General features: G+C 52.1%; 1 protein-coding gene across 1 annotated transcript in view; it reads left to right on the top strand.

The window, feature by feature from the left end:
• Window positions 1-5168: 5168 nt before the first annotated feature.
• NOTCH4 (notch receptor 4) overlaps window positions 5169-17232 on the top strand; it is a 39883-nt gene continuing 27819 nt past the window's right edge. Inside the window, 9 exon segments of the mRNA XM_038768211.1 lie at window positions 5169-5242; window positions 7377-7458; window positions 8578-8867; window positions 9197-9538; window positions 9633-9755; window positions 10344-10595; window positions 13361-13516; window positions 14410-14595; window positions 15828-15941. Of these exon segments, the coding sequence (XP_038624139.1) occupies window positions 5179-5242; window positions 7377-7458; window positions 8578-8867; window positions 9197-9538; window positions 9633-9755; window positions 10344-10595; window positions 13361-13516; window positions 14410-14595; window positions 15828-15941 (1609 nt within the window). The 5' untranslated portion in view covers window positions 5169-5178.

Below are 17232 nucleotides of genomic sequence, written 5' to 3'. Positions count from 1 at the left end.
TGCTGGGGAGGTTACAAGGTGATGAGGTTGTCCCATGGGGGGCTCACAGTCTTAATCCCCATTTTACAGTTGAGGTAACTGAGGCACAAAGAATAATAATAATAATAATAGCATTTACTAAGCGCTTACTATGGGCAAAGCACTGTTCTAAGCGCTGGGGAGGTTACAAGGTGATGAGGTTGATGAGGTTGTCCCGTGGGGGGCTCACAGTCTTAATCCCCATTTTCCAGATGAGGTAACTGAGGCCCAGAGAAGTGAAGTGACTTGCCCAAAGTCACACAGCGGACAATTGGCGGAGCGGGGATTCGAACCCATGACCTCTGACTCCAAAGCCTGGGCTCTTTCCACTAAGCCACGAGACCCGACCCTTCACGCAGACACGCGAAAAGAGACCCGACTTGAGATTCAGATGATCTGGGTTCTCATCCGGGCTCTGTCCCTTGTCTGCAGTGTGACCTTGGGCAAGTCGTTTTTTATTGCTCTGTGCCTCAGTGTCCCCAACTGTTCATAGAGATTCAGTACCTGTTCTCTCGCTACCTTAGACTATGAGCCCCGCGTGGGCCAGGGACTGTGTCCAACATTTGTCTTATCTCTACCCCAACGTGAAAGTGCCGAGAGTCAGCACTTATCAAATGGCTATCATTATCATCACAACTAATATTTGTTGTTATTCACAAACACGATTACTACGATCACCATTTTTATCATATATTAATAATGGTGACGTTAATAATTGTGGTATTTGTTAAGAAACTAGGAGCGATGATCATAATCATGGCATCTGCGGGCTGAGTAGGTTGACGTTAGAGGAGTGAAGTGTCCAGAGAGAAGCAGCGTGGCTCAGTGGAAAGAGCCCAGGGTTTGGAGTCAGAGGTCATGGGTTCAAATTCCGACTCCGCCAATTGTCAGCTGTGTGACTTTGGGCAAGTCACTTCACTTCTCTGGGCCTCAGTTCCCTCATCTGGAAAATGGGGATTAAGACTGTGAGCCCCCTGTGGGACAACCTGATCACCAGTGCTTAGAACAGTGCTTTGCACATAGTAAGCGCTTAATAAATGCCATCCTTATTATAGTCTCACAGGAGCTTTACAGTGTTCTGCACCAAGTAAATGCCATTATTATTATTATTATTATTGTTATCAGAGGTCATGGGTTCAAATCCCGGCTCTGCCAATTGTCGGCTGTGTGACTTTGGGCAAGTCACTTCTCTGGTCCTCAGTTACCTCATCTGTAAAATGGGGATTAAGACTGTGAGCCCCCCACGGGACGATTTGGTCACCTTGTAACCTCCCCAGCGCTTAGAACAGTGCTTTGCACATAGCGCTTAATAAATGCCATCATTATTATTATTACAGTTGTGGACAGGGAGAGGGGAAGAGTGAGGGGTGGGTGCGGAGGAGAAGGCAGGCAGTTTGAGGGGGGAGGGAAGGGGGCAAGAAGGAAATGCGGGGGATAAAACGAGTTGGGAGAGATAAGTGTGCAAAGCAAAGTGACCTACTGGAAACTGGGACTCCAACGACCTGGGTTCTAATTTCAGCTCCACTACTTGTTCATTCATTCAATCGCATTTATTGAGCGCTTACTGTGTGCAGAGCACTGTACTAAGCGCTTGGGAAGTCCAAGTTGGCAACATAGACAGACGGCCCCTACCCAACAGTGGGCTCACGGTCTAGAAGGGGGAGACAGAGAACAAAACCAAACGTGTTAACAAAATTAAATAGAATAAATATGTACAAATAAAATAAATAAATAAATAGAGTAATAAATACGTACAAACATATATACATATATACAGGTGCTGTGGGGAGGGGGAGAAGGTAAGGCGGGGGGGATACTTGTCTACTGGGTGACTTTAGGTGAGTCAATGTCTCTGTGCCTCGGTTCCCTCAGCTGTAAAATGGGGATTGAGCTTGGGAGCCCCATGTGGGACATGCACTGTGTCTAACCTGACCATCTTGTATGTTTCCCCAGTGCTTAGTACAGTGCCTGGCACTTTGTAAGCGCTTAAAAAATATCTTTTTCAAAAAATGTGCAGTGTAGTGCAGGGAAATGTAGTAAGCGCTCCAGACCACGAGATGGCGCAAAGACTCTGCCAGATCTGCTGGGCAGAGGTTGGAGGAAATCAATCGATCAATCGTATTTATTAATAATAACAATAATAATAATAATAATTATGTCATTTATTAAGCGCTTACTATGTGCAAAACACTGTTCTAAGCGCTGGGGAGGTTACAAGGTGTTCAGGTTGTCCCCCGGGGGGCTCACAGTCTTAATCCCCACTTTACAGATGAGGTAACTGAGGCACAGAGAAGTTAAACGACTTGCCCAAAGTCACACAGCTGACAATTGGCGGAGCCGGGGTTTGAACCCATGACCTCTGACTCCAAAGCCCGAGGTCTTTCCACTGAGCCACGCTGCTTCTCTGTTCTCTATTTATTGAGCCTTTAACCTGAGCAGAACACTATACTAAGACCTTGGGCGGCCACAATTCAAAAAAATAGGTAATGCCCTCCAGGAACTTACAGTCTAGCAGAAATATATATTGATAATAATGGCATTTGTTAGGCGCTTACTATGTGCAAAGCAGTATTCTAAGTGCTAGGGAGGATACAAGGTGATCAGGTTGTCCCATGGGGGGCTCACAGTCTTCATCCCCGTTTTACAGATGAGGTAACAACAGGCACAGAGAAGCTAAGTGACTTGCCCAAGGTCGCACAGCTAACAATTGGCGGAGGTGGGATTTGAACTCATGACCTCTGACTCCAAAGCCCGGGCTCTTTCCATTGAGCCACGCTGCTTCTATGAATGATCTTTGTTGAGCGCTGTGTGCGGAGCACTAGCCTAAGCGCTTGGGAAAGGATATTATAACAGAGTTGGTAGACACGTTCCCTGCCCACAACAAGATTAGAGTCTAAAGGGGGAGACACGTTAATATAAATACTATATTAATATTAATGTTGGGTTTATGTATCGATGTAAATAATGTCTGATTATTAAGTCATTATTAGATACGATAAATTATATCTAATAAAATATTAGATGCGAATGTACTTACAGCTGCCCTTCGGGCTCGAAAAAGAGCGCACAGACAGCGCTGAATCCAGTGACACTACCTACCAAATGCCGAGACAAAACCAATCTAATCCGATTTTTTTCCCGCGGATTTAGAATTTTCTGGGATGGCTCTGCTGTCCCTCCCCGTCTTCCTTATGAACCTGGAATCGGCGCGGTTATTCCCGGTTCGTTTTTCAAGGCGATTCATTGAAAAGGGGCTGAACAAACACCGCTCTCCTCTCCTTCTCTTTTCCCCCTCCTTTCTCTTCTCTCTCCTCTCCTCATCTTCTCTTCCTGCTCTCCTACCCTTTCCCTCTTCCCATCGCCCCTCTCCTCCTCTTATCTGTCCTCCTCTCTTCTCCTCTTCTTCCCCCTACTTATTCCATGGCCTCATTTCCCTCCTCTCCACCTCTTCCTCCCTTCCTTTCCCTCCCCTCTAACCACCTCAGCGTCTTTCCATCTTCTTCCCCTCATCTCTTCCCATCGCCCCCTCTTCCTTTCCTTCCCTTTCCTTCCTTCCTCCTTCCTCTTTTCCTCTTCTCTTCTTGCTCTCCTTTCCCTCCTCCCCTCTCTCCCTTCCTCCTTCTTTTCTCGTCTTATATCCCTGTCTTCTTCCCCTTATCTTCCCATTGCCTCTCTCCTCCTTTCCCTCCCATCCTCTTTCTCTCCTCTGTCCTCATCTTCTCTCCCCTCCTCTTCTTCTCTTCCCCTCCTCTCCCTCCCTTTCCCGTCTACCTTTCTTCTCTCCGCTTCTTCTCCTCCTTTCCCTCCTGTCGTCTCCTCTTCTTTCCCTCCCCTCTTCCCAACGCTTCTCTCCTCCTTTCCCTCACCTCTTCTTTCTCCTCTCTTCTCTCCTCATCTTCTCTCGCCTCTTGGTCTTCCCCTCCCCTCTTTCCATCACCCCTCTTGGCATCTCCCCTCTCCTTTCCTTCTCTCACCTTCTCTCGCCTCTTGCTCTTCCCCTCTCCTCTTTCCATCTCCCCGCTCCTCCTTATCTTCTCTCCCCTCCTCATCTTTTCCTCCCCTCTTCCCATTGCCCTTTCCCTTTTTCCCTCCTCCTCATCTCTCTCTCCCTTCCCCTTCTCTATCATCTCCTCCCCACCTTCTTCCCCCCACCTTTTCCCATGTCCCCCTCCTCCTTTCCCTCCCTTCTTCACTCATCTTTTTTTTAATGGCATCAGTTAAGCACTTATGTGCCAGGCCCTGTACTAAACTCTGGTGTAGATACAAGGTAATCAGGTTGGACACATGTCCCTCTCTCCCATCCTTTCTTCTCTCCTCATCTTTACAGTTTTGTACTTTCCAAACACTTTGTACCGTGCTCCGCACGCAGTAAGCGCTCAATTAAATTCATTTATTCGTTCAGTCGTATTGAGCGCATACTGTGTGCACAGCACTGTCCTAAGCGCTTTGGGAAGTACAATTCAGCAACACAGACAATCCCCGCCCACAACGGGCTCGCAGTCTATGCGATTGATTGCATGAACTCTAGACTGTGAGCCCGCTGTTGGGTAGGGACCGTCTCTATATGTTGCCAACCTGTACTTCCCAAGCGCTTAGTCCAGTGCTCTGCACGCAGTAAGCGCTCAATAAATACGATTGAATGAATGAATGAGTGAACTCTGCCCTCCTCTTCTTCCCCTCCTCTCTTCCCACCGCCCCCTCCTCCTTTCCCTCCTCTTCTCCCCCTCCCCTCTTCCCATGGCCCCCTTCCTCCTCCTCTTCCCAACCTCCCGGCCTCTCATCCCTTCTCCTTCCAGGATGCAGCTGGCTCTTGTTTGGTGCAGACTTCACCGGCCGGATAAATTCATTCATGCAATCCTATTTATGGAGGGCCTACTGTGTGCAGCGCACTGGACTAAACGCTTGGCAGAGCACAGTACAACGCTAAACAGACCCCGACCCCCCAGGCCGGACCTCAGGGTGGTCGGGGGGAGGGGGTCCCAGCCCCACCTTTCCCCTAAGAACGCCCCAGCTCCTCCCAGCAGGTCTCCCCACCCCCCGCCCCCGGGGTGTCCGGGACATTGTGTCTCAGGAAGTGTGTGAGACTTGTGAGTTGTGGGCCTGGCCAGGAGGAGAGCAAGGAGAAGCAGGGGGGCTTCAGGGGGCGAGGGGCAGCCAGGGATGCAGCCCCCCTCTTCCCGGCTGCTGCTGCTGCTGCTGTTCCTGCTCCCACCCATGGCCAGAGGTAAGAGAGGGACGAGGGCAGGATGGATGGCTCAGCCAACCCGTCCTGCCAGGGGTCCGGAGACTGGGGCTCACAGAGCCCCCCCAGGGTGCTGACTGCTTTGCCTGAATTAGAGGAGGGGGGCTCGTTTCGAGGGGTCGCAGATTGCCGGAGAAGGGGAGGGGTGTGAAGGTGATGGTGGTGGGAAGAAGCCCCCTCCACCCTGAAGCCACTAGGGAGAAGGGGCCGGAGAGTGGAGTGGCTTGGTGGCTACAGCCCGGGCTTGGGAGACAGAAACACCTGGGTCCTAATCCTGGCTCCTCCACCTGTCTGCTGGGTGACCTTGGACAAGTCACTTCACTTCTCTGGGCCTCGTCCGGAAAACGGGGATTAAGAGCGTGAGCCCCGGGTGGGACAGGGGCTGAGTCCAACCTGATCGACTTGTATCTGCCCCAGCGCTTGGAACATAGTAAACACTTAACAAGTACCATAATTATTATTATCCTTATTAAGCCCCTTCCCTCATTTGTCGTCATCATCATCATTAATGATGATTAATCCCCCTCGTCCCCCTCTCTCCCCCTCGTCCCCCTCTCTCCCCCTCGTCCCCCTCTCCATCCCCCCATCTTACCTCCCTCCCTTCCCCACAGCACCTGTATATATGTATATATGTTTGTACATATTTTTTTTACTCTATTTATTTATTTATTTATTTTATTTGTACATATCTATTCTATTTTATTTTGTTAGTATGTTTGGTCTCTGTCTCCCCCTTTTAGACTGTGAGCCCACTGTTGGGTAGGGACTGTCTCTATATGTTGCCAATTTGTACTTCCCAAGCGCTTAGTACAGTGCTCTGCACATAGTAAGCGCTCAATAAATACGATTGATGATGATGATGATTAATGGTATTTACCGAATGCTTACTATGTGCGAGGGAGAGTCTTATACAACAGAGCTGGTAGACACGTTCCCTGCCCAACAAGAGTAATAATGTTGTTATTATCATTAAGCCCCAAACGACCTTACAATCTAGAGGGAGAGATAGATAGCAATAAAGAATAAATACTTTATAATATGGAGTTTCCCTTTCTCCCTGGACCAGTCCTGGACTCTTCTTAGAGGAAATCCCTTCTGAGTCTCCCCACCCTCCACCCAAGCTTCCCCGGGCGTCCGAGGGCTGGGGAGGGACACAAGGAATCCGGGAGGCCTGGGAGTAAACAGGAAGAGGTGTGGTGGTGGGTGGCTGGGGGGGAGGTTGTGCTATGAGACTGAGTCGGTGGTCTAAGCCGTCAGGGCGAGGGGGTCACAGAGGCAAATGATCCCATTCCTTCTTGGAGGAATGGAGTGGAAAGATGACTTAGAGGCTGGGAGGGGTCAGACAGTTGGATGGTATTCACTGACTTTGGGCAAGTCACTCACCTTGGGCAAGTCACTTAATTTCTCTGGGCCTCAGTTACCTCTTCTGTAAAATGGGGATTAAGAGTGTGAGCCCATCTGGGACAGGGACTGTGTCCAACCTGATTACCTTGTATCTACCCCAGCACTTAGAACGGTGCTTGGCCCAGAGTAAGCACTTAACGAATACTGTAAGTATTGTTTAGTGTTTATTGAGCACTGACCATGTGCAGAGCACTGGACTGAGCGCCGGAGATGGTCCAACGGGGTTGGTAGGTTGGGAGGGAGAAGGTTTTTCTTCTCCCAGGAGGAGGGGACAGAGCTGCGGAGAAGGGGAGAAGGCTCCTTCACATGGAGTTGTTCTCTGCCTGTCAGGGTCCCGCTGCGGGAGTCTGCTCGAACCCTGTTCCAATGGGGCCAGCTGTGTGATGCCACCTCAGGGAGCCTCTTCTGTAAAATGGGGATTAAGAGTGTGAGCCCATCTGGGACAGGGACTGTGTCCAACCTGATTACCTTGTATCTACCCCAGCACTTAGAACGGTGCTTGGCCCAGAGTAAGCGCTTAACAAATACGTAAGTATTGTTTAGTGTTTATTGAGCACTGACCATGTGCAGAGCACTGGACTGAGCGCCGGAGATGGTCCAACGGGGTTGGTAGGTTGGGAGGGAGAAAGTTTTTCTTCTCCCAGGAGGAGGGGACAGAGCTGCGGAGAAGGGGAGAAGGCTCCTTCACACCGAGTTGTTCTCTGCCTGTCAGGGTCCCGCTGTGGGAGTCTGCTCGAACCCTGTGCCAATGGGGCCAGCTGTGTGACGCCACCTCAGGGAGCCGCCTTCTGTCAGTGAGTCTGGGGGCCCGGATGGGCCGGGGATGGACAGCTGGGGAGCTGACAGGAGGGGATCCGCGGAGGCCGGAGCGGGAGAGAACGGAAAGAGAGCAATCGGTGGTATTTACCGAGCGCTTCCTCTGTGCGGAGCACTGTACTGAGCACTTGAGGGAGCACGATAGAGTTAGACGCTGCCCTCAAAGAGCTCGCAATCTAGTGGGGGAGACGGACCCTGAAGGACATAACAGCTAGTAGAAGAAAGCGAGTATAAGGCAATGGGCACGAGTGAGAGAAGGAGCTGTGGAGATCCAACGATGGCGTTTGTTGAGCACTTACTCTGTACCAAGCGCTTGGGAGAGCCCGACACAACAGATTTGGCAGGCACATTCCCTGCCTATATCGAGCTGACAGTCTTGAGGGGGAAATAGACATTAATATAAGTAAATCATTTAGAATGTATAATTTAAAGATAGGGACATAAGTGCTCGGGGGTGGGGGTAGGGGATGGGAGACAGAAGGTCATGGGGCCTAATCCCGACTCCACCACTTGTCTGCTGTGTGACCGTGGGCGAGTCACTTCATTCCTCTGGGCCTCAGTTGCCTCATCTGTAAAATGGGGGTCGAGACTGTGAGCCCCAAATGGGACAGAGACTGTGCCAACCCGCTTTGATTGTTTCCACCCCAGTGCTTAGTACAGTGCCTGGCACAGGGTAAGCGCTTAACAAAGACCGCAGTTATTATTAAGAGATCTTAATCTCTTAATTAAGAGATTAGAGAAGCAGCGTGGCTCAGCGGAAAGAGCCTGGGCTTTGGAGTCAGAGGTCATGGGTTCAAATCCCAGCTCCACCACTTGTCAGCTGTGTGACTTTGGGCAAGTCACTTAACTTCTCTGGGCCTCAGTTCCCTCATCTGTAAAATGGGGATGAAGACTGTGAGCCCTCATGGGACAACCTGATCACCTTGTAACCTCCCCAGCGCTTAGAACAGTGCTTTGCACATAGTAAGCGCTTAATAAATACCATTATTATTATTATTATTATTATCTGCTGGGGGAGGGAGAGAATGGTCTGAGGAGGTTGTGAGGGATGGCGGAGGGAGGGTCCTCACCCCTGCCTCCCTTCCTCCCCCTCTCAGGTGTATGCCCGGCTTCGTGGGTGAGAGCTGCCAGTTTCCAGAACCTTGCCAGGTAGATGGGCGCTGCCAGAATGGGGGGACCTGCCTCCCGCTCCTCTCCGATCCTCCCCCGTCCTTTGGCTCCCTCCGCCTCCCTGGCTTCTCCTGTTCCTGCCTGCCCGGCTTCACTGGGGAACGGTGCCAGGCCCGCTTGGAAGACCCCTGTCTGCCCTCCCCCTGCCACCACGGAGGCCGCTGCCTGGCCCAGCCCTCCGGCCCGCCCCGCTGCCAGTGTCTGCCCGGATGGACAGGTACCCGGTGGGGAGGGGGGTGTGCAGGGGTGAGGAGAGGCTTGGAGTGGAAGATTCTGGGAGAGAAAGAGGAAAAGGCAGGGGCGAGGGATGAAGGGGTGGAGAATGGAAACCTGGCAGGGTTCTGGGCAGGGAACTTGTCTCCTAATTCTCCCACATGCTTAGTCCAGTGCTCTGCACATAGTGCTCAATAGAAACCATTGAATAATTGATTGAACTCTTGGCCCAGGGTTGGGGGGAAGGATGTATTTGGGTTTGGTTCCCAATGGGGCGGCACGTCAACGAGGGAGGGTGCATGATGGGGCCAGTGTTCCCCTCCCAATTGGCAGGGGAGCGGTGCCAGGTTCGAGACTTCTGCCAAGCCAACCCATGCGCCCACGGCGGGGTTTGCCTGGCCACGTACCCGCACATCATGTGCCGCTGCCCCCCCGGCTTCGAGGGTCACACGTGCCAGCACGACATCAACGAGTGCTTCCGGGTCCCGGGGCTCTGCCCGGCGGGCACCTCCTGCCACAACACGCTCGGCTCCTACCAGTGCCTGTGCCCACCGGGCCGGGCCGGTCCCCGCTGTCAGTTCTGGGCCGGGCCCTGCCTTCCGGTCAGCTGCCGCCACGGGGGCATCTGCCAGCCAGCCCTGGAAGGGACCTACCATCTCTGCCTCTGCCCCCTGGGTGAGTACCTCCCCCCGCCCCCCAGGCAGCCCACCCCAGTAGCTCGCCCCCACCCCCCCGGCCCGCCACCGCCTGACCCCTGACCCCTGCTCAGGTTTCACTGGCCCTGAGTGCGAAGTCAACCCAGACGACTGCGTGGGGCACCGGTGCCAGAATGGGGCCACCTGTCAGGATGGGCATGGCGCCTACAGCTGTCTCTGCCCCGAAGGCTGGACGGGTGAGTCAGCGAGGCAGGGCCTCCAGTCCCGAGTAGGATCCTGGTCTCACCTGCATCATCATCATCGGGCTTTTCGTTAAGCACTCACTCTGTGCCAAGCATTGGGGTAGAAGTGGCGCGATTGGGAACGATCCCTATCCCAGGAGGGGGCTCTCAGTCAAATCAGTCAGTCAACCGATCGTATTTACTGAGTGCTTACTGTGTGCAGAGCAGTGTACTGACTGCTTGGGAGAGTCCAATCCAACAGAGCTGGTAGACACATTCCCTGCCCACAGTCAGCTTACGGTCAACAGGAGGGAGGGAGGGAGAATGGGTGTTTCCTCCCCATTTTACAGGTGAAGAAACTGAGGCACAGAACGTTAAAGCAACTTGCCCAAGGTCCCCGAGCGGGTGGGATCAGAGGCCTGCTCACCCGATTTCCAGGCCCGGGCTCTGCCCTCCAGGCCGCACCGATTCTCCCCCTCTATCCAGCTCTCTGCTTCATTTTGAATCTTCTTGGGGACCCAGACCCCCATCCCCTCAGGGATTCAGGGATTCAGGTGTAGGTTCTCCAGCCTCCTCCCGCCACCCCCCATGTCCCCTCTGCAGGCTGGGACTGCTCCCAGGACGTGGATGAGTGCGAGTCGCCGGGGGTCCCGTCTCCGGGGTCCCCGCGCTGCCAGAACGGGGGCACGTGCGGGAATGTCCCCGGCAGCTTTCGCTGTGCCTGCGTCAATGGCTGGGCGGGGGCCACCTGCGCGGACAACGTGGACGACTGCTCGGCTGCCACCTGCGCCCCGGGGGCCACCTGCCTCGACGGCATCGCCACCTTCACCTGCCTCTGTCCCCCCGGCCTCACTGGTAGGGGGCAGGGAGGGATGGGAAGACCCGGGATGGGGTCCCCCAGGATCACAGGTTGGGGGGGAAGACCTGGGAAGACAAGCCTCCAGGCTCACAGGGAGGGCGGGGAGGTGGAGAGCTCTGAGAAGAGCAGTCCCCGACCTCATCATCATCATCATCAATCGTATTTATTGAGCGCTTACTATGTGCAGAGCACTGTACTAAGCGCTTGGGAAGTACAAATTGGCAACATATAGAGACAGTCCCTACCCAACAGTGGGCTCACAGTCTAACAGGGGGAGACAGAGAACAAAACCAAACATACTAACAAAATAAAATAAATAGAATAGCTATGTACAAGTAAAATAAATAAATAGAGTAATAGGTCTTGGGGGGCAGAGATCCAGGAAGAGGGGCCCCCGGGCTCACAGGTATTGGTGGGGCAGGGTGGGGGGAAAACCCAGGAAGAGGAGCATCAGGACCCCCCATCCCCTAGAGGTCCCGGCTCAAGGGAGGCCTGAGCTCAGAGCAACAAAACGATCATTTTTCTTATAAATAATCAACCACTCAATAGTATTTATTGAGCACTTAATGTGCAGAGCACTGTACTAAGTGCTTGGAAGAGTCCAATAGGACAGAGTGGGTAGTCACGTTCCAAATAGATCATTATTTCTTTCTATTAATGTCTGTCTCCCCATCTAGACTATAACCTTGTTGTGGACAAAGAATCTGTCCACCCCTTTCGGACTGTCCCCAGAGGACTTAGTACAGTGCTGTGCGCACAGAAGCTCTCAATAAATACCATCGACTATAATGATGGTATTTGTTAAACATTTACCGTGGGTGAGCGCTGAGGGAAATACAAGATAATCAGGCCGGACACAAGCCCTGTTCTGCGCGGGGCCTCCGGTCAAAGCGGGAGGGCGATCAGATAATCGAATTTTTGTGTGGAAACTGAGGCTCAGAGAAGCGAAATGACTTTCCAGAGGTGACACAGCAGACAGGTGACGGGGCTAGAATTAAAACTCTGGTTCTCTGACCCTCAAGTCAGGATTAAAACCCCAGTTCTCTGAGTCTCAGACCGGGGCTCTTTCCTCTAGGCCATGCTGCTTTTCCTCTATTGTATTGTATTTTTCCAAGCACTTAGTACAGTCATCTGCGCATAGAAAGTGCCCAATAAATAATAATAATGATGATGATGGCGTTTGTTAAGCGCTTACTATGCGCCAAACACTGTTCTAAGCGCTGGAGAGGATACAAGGTGATCAGGTTGTCCCACGTGGGGCTCACAGTCTTAATCCCCATTTTCCAGATGAGGTAACTGAGGCCCAGTGAAGTGAAGTGACTTGCCCAAAGTCACACAGCTGACAATTGGCGGAGCTGGGATTTGAACCCGTGTCCTCTGAGTCCAGAGCCCGGGCTCTTTCCACTGAGCCACGCTGCTATCGATTGATGGATTCTCTATGCACCTCGGGGTACTAGGCCCCGTTGTCGGGGGGCAACCCTCCCTAGCGATCGCCCTTCCTGCCCAAACGAAGACCCCTGGACCCCATGTGGGAGGAAGTGAGAAGCAGTGTGGCCTAATGGATGGAGCCTGGGCTTGGGAGTCAGAAGGACCTGGGTTCTCATCCCAGGCTCTGCCACTTGTCTGCTGTGGGACCCTGGGCAAGTCACTTCACTTCCTAGTACCTCAGTTCTTTCATCTGTAAAATGGGGATTAAGACTGTGAGCCCTATGTGGGACAAGGACTGTGTCCAACCTGATTAGCTTGGACCTACCCCAGCGCTTAGTACAGTGCGTGGAACATAGTAAGCGCTTAACAAATACCATAATCAAACAAAAAGTGGGAAGAGAGATGGCTTCAAGGTCCTCAAGGCCCTGGTCCGGGGGCCAGGAGGAGCAAGGTAAGCTGCGAGTTCTTCCCTAGCAACTTCAGTGTCACTTCTTTTTTTTTTAATGGTATTTGTTAAGCGTTTACTGTGTTCCAGGCACTGTACTAAACTCTGAGGTAGATACAAGACAATCAGGTTGGATGCAGTCCGTGTCCCGCTTGGGGCTCAATTTGCTCATTTTACAGATGAGGTAACTAAGGCCCAGAAAGTGAATCAATCAATCAATCAATCAATCGTATTTATTGAGCGCTTACTGTGTGCAGAGCACTGTACTGAGCGCTTGGGAAGTACAAGTTGGCAACATATAGAGACAGTCCCTACCCAACAGTGGGCTCACAGTCTAAAAGGGGGAGACGGAGAACAAAACCAAACATACTAACAAAATAAAATAAATAGAATAGATATGTACAAGTAAAATAAATAAATAAATAGAGTAAGAAATCTGTACAAACATATATACATATATACAGGTGCTGTGGGGAAGGGAAAGAGGTAAGATGAGGGGGATGGAGGGGGGACGAGGGGGAGAGGAAGGAAGGGGCTCAGTCATCATTACTATTATTATTATTATTCGGAGTCAGAGGTCATGGGTTCAAATCCCGGCCCCGCCAATTGTCAGCTGTGGGACTTTGGGCGAGTCACTTCTCTGGGCCTCAGTTCCCTCATCTGGAAAATGGGGATTAAGACTGTGAGCCCCCCGTGAAGTCAAGTGAAGTGACTTGACCGAGGTCACACAGCAGACGAGGAGGTAGAGCCGGGATTAGAACCCAGGTCCTCTGACTCCTAGGCCACGTTTCTGAGGAGAGGGGGTTTCTAGGCTCCATCCCAGAAGGGCCGGGGGGCTTTCTGTCCACCCCTCATCCCTTCCCTCGTCCCCTTTGCCACCCACCCCAGGCCTTCTGTGCCACCTGCCGGACATGTGTCTGAGCCAGCCCTGCCACCCGGATGCCCAGTGCAGTACCAACCCCGTCACGGGCACCAGACACTGCCAGTGCCAACCTGGCTACTCCGGACCCACCTGCCATGAGGACCTGGACGAGTGCCAGATGGGTGAGGGAGCCGGGGGTCCTGCCCGGTAGCCCCAGCCCCCCACCTCCCCCAAGCCTCCTGTTCCTTCCCCAGTTTCCTGACGGGCTCCTGGCTCCTTTCCCCTCCCTCTCCCTGACCATTTTCTAACAAATACCATAATTATTATTATTATTTTGTAGCCTGTAGAGAAACCTTCTCTCCTGGCCCTGCGGACACCTCTTCTCTTCTCCTCTCTCTGTCTCCATCAGTCCCTCCTTCTCTCTGTCTGGCTCTATTTTTCTCCCCCTATCTCTCTCCCCCCATCTCTAGCTGTCTCTCTCCATTTCCCCATCTCTCTCCCTCTCTCACACTAGCTCTGCCTCTCTCCATTTTCCTTCCTCTGTCTCTTTCTCCCTCTCTCTTTTCTAGCTGTGTTTCTCTCCATTCCCGTCCCCCCCTTGTCTCTCCCTCTCTTGTCTCTAGCTCTGCTTCTACCTCCATTTTTCACCCTCTCTCTCCCTCCTTTTATTTCATGGTACTTTTTGAGTGCTTACTATTTGCCAGGCACCGTGCTACGTGAAGGAGTATACACAAGCTAATCATGTTGGACACAGTCCGTGTCTCCCTTGGGGCTTACAGTCTTACCCTGTGGTAAACTCTCTCCGTCGGTGTCTGTCTTTCTCTCCATCTCCTCCTCTGTCTCCCTGTCTCCATCTCCCACCTCCCTGGGTCTCTAGCTCTGTTTGCCTCTGTCTCCTGGACCCCCCTGCCCTCATCTCTCTTCCTCTCTAGCTCTGACTCTCCATGTCCCCCTCTCTGCCTCTCTGTCTCTCTCCCCCGACCCCTGGGTCCCCAGGCCCGCATCGTCCCCCTCCCTGGGTCCTCGCCCAGGCCCGACCCCGTGGCCTGACCCCATGGCCTGACCCCGTCTCCAGGCCCCAGCCCCTGCGAGCACACGGGCTCCTGCCTCAACATCCCCGGCTCTTTCCGCTGCCTGTGCCCGCCGGGCTACACGGGCTCCCGGTGCGAGATGGACGCCGACGAGTGCCTGTCCCAACCCTGCCGGCCGGGAGCATCCTGCATCGACCTTCTCTCCCACTTCCACTGCCTCTGCCCGCCTGGTACCATCAAGGGGACCCCGGGGAGGGGATATTTACTCTATTTATTTTGTTAATATGTTTTGTTGTCTGTCTCCCCCTTCTAGACTGTGAGCCCGCTGTTGGGTAGGGACCGTCTCTATATGTTGCCAACTTGTACTTCCCAAGCGCTTAGTACAGTGCTCTGCACACAGTAAGCGCTCAATAAATACGATTGAATGAATGAACGAGGCGGAAACGGGATCCAGAGGTGGGGCCAGATAAAACCTGTCCACATGTTTTGTTTTGTTGTCTGTCCCCCACCCTTCTAGACTGTGAGCCCGCTGTTGGGTAGGGACCGTCTCTATATGTTGCCAACTTGGACTTCCCAAGCACTTAGTACAGTGCTCTGTACACAGTAAGCGCTCAATAAATATGACTGAATGAATGAATAAAAGGGGCAGGGTGAGAAAAGAGGGCGGGGCCAGGTGAAGGGAAGCGTGTGCCTGATTCAGGAGAAGCAGCGAGGCCTAGTGGCTCCAGCCCGGGCCTGGCAGTCAGAAGGTCATGGGTTCTAATAATAATAACAATAATAATAATAATAATAATAATAATAATAATAATTGTATTTATAATAATAATAATGATGGTATTTATTAAGCACTTACTATATGGAAAGCACTGTTCTAAGCGCTGGGGAGGTTACAGGGTGATCAGGTTGTCCCATGGGGGGGCTCACAGTTTTAATCCCCATTTTACAGATGAGGTAACTGAGGCCCAGAGAAGTTAAGTGACTTGCCCAGAGTCACACAGCTGACAATTGGAAGAGCCGGGATTTGAACCCATGACCTCTGACTCCAAAGCCCGGGCTCTTTCCACTGAGCCACGCTGCTCTTAGAACAGTGCTTGGCACATAGTAAGCGCTTAATAAATGCCATCATTATTATTATTATTCTAAACCCGACTCTGCCACATGTCTGCTGTCTGACCTTGGACAAGTCACTTCGCTTGTTACCTCAGTTACCTCATCTGTAAAATGGGGATGGAGGCTGTAAGCCCTGTGTGGGGTAGGGGCTGCGTCCAACCTGATTATCTTGTATTTCCCCCAGCGCTTAGTACGGCGCTTGGCAGGTAGTAAGGGCTTAACAACCACCATCATGATTATTATTGTTATTATTATTATTAGGTAAGGATGGGAGGGGCGAGGCTAGACAGAGGGGGCGGGCACCTGGTTCGGGGAGACAGCATCCCCCCCAACTCAGCCCACCCCCTGCCAGGCTTTTCCGGCATCCTGTGTGAGGAGGACGTGGACGAGTGTGCCAGCAGCCCCTGTGCCCACGGTGGGCAGTGCCAGGACCGGCCGGGAGGCTTCCACTGCCAGTGTCCCCCCGGTAAGTAGCCGGGGCCCTGAGGGGATGGGGGGCAGAGGAGGGAAGGAGAGAGAACCAGGTATGCGTGTCGGGGGGCGGCGGATAACTCCAGGGAACACGTCTACCCATCTGTCTGCCAACTGTCATGTTGGATCTGTCTGTTGTGTGGCCTAGGGCAAGTCACTTCACTTCTCTGGGCCTCAGTTCCCTCATTAGTAAAATGGGGATTTTAGGACTGTGAGCCCCATGCGGGACAGGGACTGTGTCCAACCCGTTTTGCTTGTATCCACCTCAGTGCTTAGTACAGTGCCTGGCACATAGTAAGCATTTAACAAATACTACAATTGTTATTATTATTATTATTATTATTATTATCTGCTGCTAATCTCCTCACCGTACCTCGTTCTCGCCTGTCCCGCCATCGACCCCAGGCCCATGTTATCCCCCAGGCCTGGAATGCCCTCCCTCTGCCCATCCGCCAAGCTAGCTCTCTTCCTCCCTTCAAGGCCCTACTGAGAGCTCACCTCCTCCAGGAGGCCTTCCCAGACTGAGCCCCTTCCTTCCTCTCCCCCTCGCCCCCCTCTCCATCCCCCCCATCTTACCTCCTTCCCTTCCCCACAGCACCTGTATATATGTATATATGTTTGTACATATTTATTACTCTATTTATTTATTTTACTTGTACCTATCTATTCTATTTATTTTATTTTGTTAGTATGTTTTGATTTTGTTCTCTGTCTCCCCCTTTTTAGACTGTGAGCCCACTGTTGGGTAGGGACTTTCTCTATATGTTGCCAACAGTGCTCTGCACACAGTAAGCGCTCAATAAATACGATTGATTGATTGATTGATATTATTACTGTCCACCAACTGTCGTGTTTGACCTGTCTACCAACTGTCGCGTTTGACCTGCCTACCAACTGTCGTGTTTGACCTGTCTACCAACTGTCGTGTTTGACCTGCCTACCAACTGTCGTGTTGGATCTGTCTACCAACTGTCGTGTTGGATCTGTCTACCAATTGCCATGTTGGATCTGTCTACCAACTGTCATGTTGGTCTCCCAACTGTTGGATCTGTCTACCAACGGTCATATGGGTCTACCAACTGTCATGTTGGACCTGCCTACCAACTGTCGAGATGGAGGTACAGTGAGAAGGGTGGCAAGTAGAGCCACCTTGTAACCCCCCCCAGCGCTTAGAACAGTGCTTTGCACATAGTAAGCACTTAATAAATGCCATTATTATTATTATTATTATTATTATTAAGAGGAACCCGGTGAGATAGGAGGGGCAAGGGGATTGAGGACTTTAA

The sequence above is a fragment of the Tachyglossus aculeatus genome, chromosome Y4 (assembly GCF_015852505.1).
Source record: "Tachyglossus aculeatus isolate mTacAcu1 chromosome Y4, mTacAcu1.pri, whole genome shotgun sequence".
NCBI classification, from domain to species: domain Eukaryota; kingdom Metazoa; phylum Chordata; class Mammalia; order Monotremata; family Tachyglossidae; genus Tachyglossus; species Tachyglossus aculeatus.
The sequence above is the reverse complement of the archived record's forward strand: the minus strand, read 5'-3'. Positions and strand labels throughout refer to the sequence as shown.